Source organism: Plectropomus leopardus, chromosome 2 (genome assembly GCF_008729295.1).
Source record: "Plectropomus leopardus isolate mb chromosome 2, YSFRI_Pleo_2.0, whole genome shotgun sequence".
Lineage (NCBI taxonomy): Eukaryota > Metazoa > Chordata > Actinopteri > Perciformes > Serranidae > Plectropomus > Plectropomus leopardus.
Window position 1 is genome coordinate 20,604,126 of NC_056464.1, and position 9,776 is coordinate 20,613,901.

The window sequence follows — 9,776 nt, forward strand, 5'->3', positions numbered from 1 at the left end:
GTACTTTATTTTGATGTGAATTGTCTCTTTAAGTTTGAATGCATAACTCTATTTTGGCATCAAAGTAAAACATCTACTTCATCCACTGTACTTGAGTATCTTATGCAATAACGTCTCTGTTGATGAAGGTGGGTTTTTTTTTCTTCTTTGAAATGTATTTTAGGTTTGTTTGTATGACGGAGATGACAGCTTGTTTTATTTGTAGTGGGTATCCCTCCACACGCACACACACAGACACACAGGCCAGCACAGAGAGAGATTTGAAGTTGGTTGAAAACAACTTCAGGCAGTCCTGAGTGGCTCAAACAGCCTTCTGTTGTTGTAACTCCACACGTTGTGAAGAAGGTAAATTAAGAGAGTGAGTCACAGCTTAGGCAGACACTGTGTACTTTGGCACCACATCACTGCAGCCCCACATCGGCGTGCACACTGGGCGCATGTGTTTGAACTGAGGGTTTGGGGCAAGGATACTCAGCTTACTTTGCTTTGGGGCCACTTTTGCAAACTGACAGGAGACGAGGCGCCAGTCGCAGCAGAATTTTAAGACATTTCTAGGGTTTGAGAACGTTTCTATAGGATTTTAGGACATTTCTTGGAAGACGTTTCTAAGATTTTAGAACTTGTTTAGGATGTTTATTTTTTATGTAAATTTGAAAATTATTGGGAGGCCACCTGGCAGCCTTTCAGGGGCTAGATTTGGGCCGTGGGCCCTAAATTGAGTATCAGTGGTTTAGGGAATGAGGGCCTGGAGCAGGCCCTGCTGTGCTCCCTCCCTCCCCCTCCTCTCTCCTCTGGCCTCACAGAGAGGCACCTGCACGCCTGCGCTAAGCTCCCCCATCCCCCCGCCCATCTCCCTCCATCATCTGTCCCTTAGCTCCCACATCCATTATAGGGCAGGACAGCTAGCATTTGCATTTAGACTGAAAGAGAGAGAGAGGTAAGAGGGAGGCAGAGGGAGGCGGAGGGAGCACAAAGGAGAGAGAGGGAGAGGGAGGACTGGATCAGAGCGTTAGAGAGAGAGGGAGGGAGTGGGAGGCTGCAGATATCGATGGCATTAACAATGGAGCGTTAGGATCCAGAGAGGTGATAGTCAGCCATACAGCGGCTGCTGGGGGTAAAGATATTTGAGGAGGGGGGCTCCTCCTCGGTGAGCACAGAGGGAGGAGGAGGAGGAGGAGGTGGAGGCAGGAGGAGGAGGATGGGCCTCGAACACAGACTTGCAATGGCACTGCAAAAATTGGATTAAAGCAGTATGGTAACGTTTCTAATTTAATTTATTGCTGTGCTACTTGTGTCTCATCCTCATGTGTTCGCATCCACGCTTGTTGACATCCATCTCTCATGTCAAAGTGTGTCCTCCTGCCGCGTGAAGAAGGCACGGGCATACCCCTGTCCTCGTGTGTTTGTATTTAAATATAAATATGTAGGCTACACATCTGTCTTCTCCATCCTCATCACAGCCTCCCGACCTCCTGGAGCTTTTTGTTCAAACCATCGCCGGATTCATCCACGTTAGATTTGAGCATCTGGTCCGTGTTGTTTTTTTTGTTGTCTTGTTTTCACCCATATATCGCCGGACACTGCGCCCCCCCACTCCTCCTATGAGCCATCGCTTTTAGCTGCTGCATCTCACTTTCTCTCTGTGCAAAGATCAGGAAATTACTAACACCCAGGGACTGCAGTCATCTGTTTTTCACACCATTACAATGTGATTGTAACCTACTTTGTCTTTAAAAAAAAACTGCCTCGCTTCGCTTCCGCTGATTTATAATAGCACGAGGAGCGCGTGCTCATTTCACACTGTCACGCAAATAAAATACAAATAAATCCTTTTGCACCGTCCCGCCTGCAGAAATGAGAGCAGTGCTGTGAGATTTTTTTGGTGTCACGTCTGCCCGGCTCATGTTTGCAGGGTCTGATTACACTGTTTTGACGTCAGGCAGAGGGTCATTAACAATCTCTCCATCTGCCAAGATGCTCACAGATAGCCTTTAATACATAGTGTACCAGGGAATTCCCTCATGGGACCAATCAGACAGAATGGACACAAAATAGAGCATTTAAAAATAGATTACATTTCATCCTCATTATCATAACTGTCACCTGCTGCACCATCATGGTTATAAATAAACCACCCAGCATGTTTTTACCCTGTTATTCCTGATACATACCTGATGCATTTTTCAATGAAAGGTGATTTGAAGTAACTTGTGTGCATTAGTTACTGAGGCTTTGCAGAGCAGGAAGCTGCAGACTAATATGTATCATCTAATTAATGCATGATGGCCTTTCTGTGTACTCTCTGATGCCTCCACCAAATCAATTATGGACATAACAGACTGACTCTCAGTTCAGAAGCCAAAGTGAAAGAAGTGATCAGCTGATATTTAGAGTAACACTTTATTTGGAGAGTCCGCCCACAGACAGCCTAGTTTGTAGAGTATTTGTAACATTTTAACAGTTTATTGGTTGAGTTGCAACAATGCAGCTGTTTGGATTCTGTAGATGTTTATCTACAGAGTATGTTTTACAATTCACTGCATATTCTCAATAATTTGAACTTGAAATATTCATTCGACCAGAATATTTCAAGTTTGGCCAAATTATTCTGAAAATATGTAGGTATGCTCATGCAACAGGACATATACTCTACAGGATGTTAATCTACACAATAAAAGCACATCATATGAATTGCTGAACGAATTACTGAGGATATAAACTATCCTCATAGTTTCTAAGAAGTTCCCTTTAACAAACTCTTACTTAGTAATCATTATAGAAAAATACAGACATAAAGACAAAGCAAATTTTGTCAGTTTTTCAGTAAAGTTAATCAGCATTTGTTGATTTCCCAAATGCATTTACTCAAAAACAAGCAAACAAACAAAAAACACATAGCAAAGGGCTGTAGGTCAGAATCAATCCTGAGCTGTTGTGAAGGCCTCAGCCTATATGGGGCACACACTTTACCAGGTCACCCCAAATTTTTGGAGTCATTATAGCTAAATTGACCATAATTTCGAAACACAAATCTTAGATCAGGGTTCTCAAAGTTTTGAGGACTGAGAGCACTTTTAGGGACACAGAAAATGTGCACACACTATGACTTTACACTTACAAAAACTCAAACAATCAACATTGATAAAGCCTACATAACACTCATTTTATCTTCTAGTGTTCCACTTTTCAATGAGTTTGAAAGTAATGAAATAAAGACAGAGCAGTCGATCAACAGCTTTTGCTGGGGTACAGCAACACCACTTGGACAAACCACATGCAGAACTGCAGCATTCTAAGTTTATTTGTGATTAGATTTACATTTGCTAATCATTATTTGGAACAGCAGTGCATGGTTGCCTTTCATAGCATAGCACTTTTCTTTGGGGGGGTAGTCCCTCAATATATGTTATGATTACTGCCTAAATTAGGGGTGTTCAAACTTTTTGACTGGGGCCCAGATTAGATTATTTAAAAAATCCTGGAGGCCAGCTGCTTCTCACATCTTATTTATGATTAGAAATTATTATTTAAAAACAATCACATACAAGAGCGACAAACACATCTGTGTCATCTTCCATTAAAAATTAAATTATGCTTCTTTCTTCCTTTGTTTGCTTGTTTACCATCTGCTTACAAAAACACATTAGATCTGCCTGTGTGCGTAGTTCCCACTGGGTGCATGTCTACAAACTGTATGATAGTCTAGCCATGGTGGTGATCTTAACTGATTACGTGTAGCGGGCCACATATAGTGTATTTTGAAAGATAAGACATTTAAAATCTGTCTGTAGGTCACAGTTGACCCCTGGGCAGACTTTGGACACGCCTGGCCTAGATTGAATATTTGTCTGACCTGCTGTGACTGACTAAAAGATTCGCTGGATTACACTAAAATGAGTTCATTAAAATGGTGTCAATTGAGCACTTTGTCCATGCAGAGCATTTTCTCTATAAATAGTTCCAGGACACTTCGAGGAAATCATCAGGAAATTCCAGGACCCGTAAATGAAAGCCTAACTGTTTTTGGAAAGCCAAAAACTATCACAGACCCACATCTTATCTGTTGTGGCACCATCAGATGGATATTCTATTTATGTAAATCTGAGATGAACTTATTTTCCATTTATAAAAAAAAAAAAGAATAGACAAATAGCCCTGCAATAGTCTGGTGACCTGTCCAGGGTGTATCCTGCTTTTCGGTCAATGACAGCTGGGATAGGCTCCAGCCCCCCATGACCTTAACGAGGACAAGTGGTTTCGGACCATGAATGATTGAATGATTGAATGAATGAATGAATAAATAGACAAATAATTACAGCCAGGATGGAACGCAATGCCTGTTACTTTGTATAATCTTACATTACACTTTTATTTGAGTACATTTGATGCTTCTAATACTTGAATGAAGTCATGTCAACACTACTTCATCTGTAGAAGTTGTAGTTCTCTTTCCACCCCTGTTGACGTCCTCCTGCCCTCTCGTCCTCTCGTCCTCTCAGCTGGACAAGAGCGAGGTGGCAACTCTAGGCCTACCCTCCACCACCAGCCATGGAGGCTCTGACAGTAACATCAGCACGGACGGGGCGGCAACAGCAGCATCTGGGGTCATGGCCTGTGGAGGTGCAGAGGGTTTTGGTGAGCCACAGCGGACTCGTGCTGCTTTGGAGCATCTGCAGCAGAAGATCCTGAAGGTCACGGAGCAGATCCGTGTAGAGCAGGAGGCCCGTGACGACAACGTTGCAGAGTACCTGAAGTTGGCCCACAACGCAGACAAACAGCAGGCGTCCAGGATCAAGCAGGTGTTTGAGAAGAAGAACCAGAAGTCAGCACAGACCATCGCACACTTGCACAAGAAACTAGAGCACTATCACAAAAAGCTAAAGGAAATAGAACAGGTAGGTGAGCAAGTGTGATCTCTTTATGTGCAGCTGTTTTTGCACTGTGGCTGAATCATTATCTCGTGGCTGACTCGAAAAAGTGTTGAACTTTGTCAGGACAGTTGTGTCCAAATATAGACTGATGATTCTCATCTCCTAAACCAATGCATTATCCTGTGTCTCACCTAATTCTCTACAGGGCCTGCTTTCCTCATCTATCTTCCTACAGTTCTCTCCCTTAACCTAATCTCTCCTACCTTTGAGATCCTCCACTTCTCTGCTTCCTCATTTCTCTTCCCTCTCTACAGAATGGACCAGCCCGGCAGCCTAAGGATGTCCTGCGGGACATGCAGCAGGGATTAAAGGACGTTGGGGCCAACGTTCGTGCTGGGATAAGTGGTTTTGGAGGTGGAGTAGTTGAAGGGGTCAGAGGTGGAGTATCTGCCCTCACTCACACAGCCGTGGTCTCCAAGCCCAGAGAGTTTGCCAGTCTTATCAGGAACAAATTTGGCAGCGCAGATAACATTGCTCATCTAAAGGACTCGCTCGAGGACGGAGTCGTGGGCCACTCTGAGGACACCCCGACACCTCGTGCACTGAGTGGAAGTGCCACTCTGGTCTCCAGCCCAAAGTACGGAAGCGACGACGAGTGCTCCAGCGCCACGTCCGGCTCCGGAGCGGGCAGTAATTCTGGTGGTGCGGGGGGAGGAGGGGGACTGTTAGGACCAACCATGGGGAGCCCCAGACTGGACGGGCACCACCACCACCACCATCACATGCACAGCTCCTGGGACTCTCTACTTGAGGGCCTGCAGGAGATCAAGGCCAGCCAGGCTCACATGGAGGACACCATCGAGGACATGAAGGGACAGCTGCAGAGTGACTACTCCTACATGACACAGTGCCTGCAAGAAGAGAGATACAGGTACGAGTCACACAAAAACACTGACAGTCACACTTGTGAACTCTTGCTGTAATCATTCACAGTGTAGTTCACATGAAGCATAAGGTTGGTAATATTTTTTATTTTTGTTATTGTCAACAAATCACATGAAAAGACCAACACCAAAAGCACATCTCTCAGTACTCTCTCTGTGCCATTTGGCACCAACCCAATTTGCTCCTACTGAAGATATAAATCTTTAAAAAGAGTCACAAATCTATACTTTAATTTAAAAAAAAAAAAGACTTGAACAGCTCAGCACTGTAGTTTTTGGCAGTCGCTACTCAAACTTGAGTAAATAGTGAATTTGCTGCGACTATTTTCAGCTGTGGATTAATACACATTTGCTTGCAAGTATTTACTGCAGCAGGATGAACATTGGATCAACTTAAATAAACTTAATCGCCCATGTTTATCCTAACAAAGAAACATAGTCAGTGCAAGAATTTGATGTGTTTACAGCAGTTTTTGGACAACAATTACGCAATAAGCTGTACATGACTTTGGATATGGAGACAATATTCGACCTTTGAGCATTATCTTGAGCATTATTATGTGTGTGTTTTGGACTGTGTGCTCAGGTATGAGCGACTTGAAGAACAGCTGAATGACTTAACAGAGCTGCACCAGAATGAGATGACTAACCTTAAACAGGAACTCGCAAGCATGGAGGAAAAAGTCGCCTACCAGTCCTACGAGAGAGCAAGGGACATTCAGGTAAAAATCTGCTCGGTTATCGTTGGCATTGAAACCTTGTCAAACATGGCTTTAAATATTGTCTCTGTGTGTTTTTCTTCAATATTAAATACCCTTAGTTCTTAAAGAAGCTGTTTGTGATATTCAGAGCAAGTGAATGATTCAGAGTCTGGATTAAAATTGTCTACACTCAGTTCTCAGCAACGAGTTTACTGAGTTGGTTGTTAGCAGCTAATGGTGCTAACTCATTAAACAGTGCTAACAACAGCAACAGTGCTGAAAAGTTAACCCAGGGGGAAATCGCAGTATATCAGCGGTAACTGCTGTATGAACGCAGTGCGGAGTGGTGGCGATTCACCAGGGGAATACACTCACAGGGAGTCACGTGCTAACTCAACTACTAATAGAAGCTCAGATTACAAAACACACAGAGATAGTATGATTTTACTTTCTGCTCAGGATGCCATCACACCACTATATCTCTCATAGCTAATATTGGTTTGCTGGTATTATTCTGAATGTCACATACAGCTCCTTTGATAAAGAGTAAAAATCAACATATTACCAAAAAAAACTTGAAACTCTAGAAAAAACCCTAGCATCACATTAAGACACTCAAGAATGGTAATTTAATTGCTTGTCTTTTCAAAATAAACTTCCATGTTTGCAGGAAATGCACAGTTTCCACTCATAAATACTTACAGTCTCATTTCATAGTGAACTTCCCCAACCCTAAACCAATGTAGGTTTACTTCGTTTTTAGGTTTACTTCCTTAGAATTAAGCAACAAAAGTACGTTGTTAGGTTTAGAGAAAAGATTATGGTTCAGGTTAAAATAAGGACATTTCTCACTAATGGAACAGAATGTGACGTTTCTCCGGTGACATTGGCTATGTTGTGATTTTTTATCATGTGATGTACATCATGATACATAATACAATAATTTCTTAAAATTACCCAACACTGAGCTTTGGTTTCACAGGGGACACAAACAGCCGTCTCATGGGTGAAAGTCCTGTGTTTGCACCCTACCACTCTGCACAGACTTTCTCGCTTTTTAAACTTTGGCTGTTGCTCTGAGTGTCAAATAATGACACAGTGTGGTGCATCTCTTACTAATATTAAAATATGATTGAGAAAATACATTTTCATGGGCCTATGATGTGAAAAAATCTTACTGTGGGTACTCTATGCATACAGGAGGCCGTGGAGTCTTGCCTGACCCGCATCACCAAGCTGGAGCTGCAGCAGCAACAGCAGCAGGTCGTCCAGTTGGAGGGAGTGGAGAACGCCAACGCTCGAGCTCTGCTGGGCAAACTCATCAATGTCATCCTTGCGCTCATGGCCGTACTGCTGGTCTTCGTCTCCACTTTGGCCAACTTTATCACCCCACTGATGAAGACCCGAGCCCGGGTGGCCGCCACCGTCCTGCTGACCTTGCTGCTGTTTGTCCTGTGGAAGCAGTGGGACTTTCTGGAGCCGTGGCTGCTGCCCAGCTGAGCTCCCTGAGAGAGACTCCAGTGGAGGCCAGAGCAGGGAGACACAAACTCATCCCCACTGAAGGATTCAGAAATAGAACAAAGGCCACTGCACTTGTTCCCTGTGAAGGTGGAGCATCAGAGGACAAAACATGGCACTTTTAGATCGGCAGTGACCCGCTCTGCAGAGCGTTGAGAGGCGTTTACAGATAAAAGGAACAGAAATTCTCTGCTTGCCAAGCAACATAAGACATCATCTCATCTCGCCCAAATCTACTGGTGTTGATGACCAATCATTGATTGCATTGCTGTCACCAAAAACTGAGTTTCTTGCAAGTAATCTTTGGAATGGTCTTTTTCTAATTATTTATGATACATGAATTACCAACTTAATAATGACTTTAAAATGCTGATCATGTTTCGCCGTAACCTTCATGTTGAAGCTATAGTATATTTGAGAGGATAAAGGTTTTTTTCATGAATGTTATGTGCTCATGCATGTCCTCATATGTGCACTAAGATGCATCTAGCTGGCATGAGTTAACATTTCATTAATGACTAAATGAATCTTCTATAACTGCGGTTTTGTTGTCAGAAATAACAGTGCAGATATGTTGTATTCACTCCTGGTTTGTTTCACATCCTGTTCTGGTGTTGAAGCAGTGCTTATAGACGCATTTCTCTCTTTTTGTCTTTTTCTTGAAGTCAAATGAACTGTTAAAAAAAACACGCTAATATTTCCAACAAATTCACTGTAATAATTCAACAATGTAAACTCTGTTCTGTTCTGTCCATAAATGCTCTTTCATAACCACTGCTACTATCCACAGTGTCAAATTAACTGGCATGTCAAATTGTATCAAAGTTTATATCCAGTTTGCAAAAAACAATTATTGCTGTTTTATTAAACAATGTAAGAAATAAATGATTTCATATATTAGGCTGACCTTGAAAATATCCTTATCGTCCTTTTGCAGAGACTGAACTTTTTGACTGAAATGTTCGTAGACATAACAATTCTTAATTTAATGTGATTACAAACAAATGAAAACATAGTTATGATTAATATAAACTATTTCTGCCAACATCTCTGCCTAAATCCTACACACTGGACTATTAATAGTAAATAAAATATTGTAGGCAACATACATCTGTTTTAATCCTCTGAACCCTGGATTGACATCAGTTTTCTTTTGCTGTGTTCAAGCGCCGTTAAGTGATTTGACCTTTTGAAAAGTCAACAAAGTGGTTTGATTTCTTTTAAAACATGGGGGAAAAAGGCAATGGCCAGCTTGCAGATAAATGTCCCACCAAATCCAAGAAAATTTACCTAAATATTTGTCTTTCAAAAGAGGGGAGAATTATTAGAAAATAATGCAAAAAATAGGGGAAAATGCCCAGAAAATCTTTTAAATTAAAAACATTTTATTTTTAAAGTAATATCACAGAAATAAACATTATAAAATCCATGATATAATTTTATATCTCTATCTATCTATCTATCTATCTATCTATCTATCTATCTATCTTATTTTTTTAAAGTTATTTTATTTTTTGTTGTGGGCTTTTGAAAGTCATTTTCTGGTCATTTTCTTGTAACTTTTTTTTTTTTAATTTCTTTTTGCTAATGTTTGGGCCATGTTTTGTTAGGAAGCTTCAAATCAAATCAAAACTATTAGCTCTGGTTTCAAGGGGTTAAAGATAATAGCTGTCTCATACTTCAGTTTTTGTTACAGAAGTTTTTTGTACAACAGCACCGGAACTTTTAACTCTTTATGTATC

General features: G+C 41.6%; 1 protein-coding gene across 1 annotated transcript; it reads left to right on the forward strand.

Moving 5' to 3' along the window:
• Nucleotides 1–1,138: 1,138 nt before the first annotated feature.
• Nucleotides 1,139–8,414, forward strand: tmcc2 (transmembrane and coiled-coil domain family 2). The gene is made up of 5 exons (XM_042497679.1): nt 1,139–1,255; nt 4,500–4,895; nt 5,186–5,802; nt 6,402–6,537; nt 7,717–8,414. Exons 1-5 carry the CDS (start codon nt 1,253–1,255, stop codon nt 8,014–8,016), a joined length of 1,452 nt encoding a protein of 483 aa, XP_042353613.1. The 5' UTR covers nt 1,139–1,252; the 3' UTR covers nt 8,017–8,414.
• Nucleotides 8,415–9,776: the final 1,362 nt, after the last annotated feature.

Coding starts and splice junctions, on each gene's coding strand:
- tmcc2 (XM_042497679.1), top strand. Junction 5,803..6,401: donor CTGCAAGAAGAGAGATACAG/GTACGAGTCACA, acceptor CTGTGTGCTCAG/GTATGAGCGACTTGAAGAAC. Junction 6,538..7,716: donor AGAGAGCAAGGGACATTCAG/GTAAAAATCTGC, acceptor CTATGCATACAG/GAGGCCGTGGAGTCTTGCCT.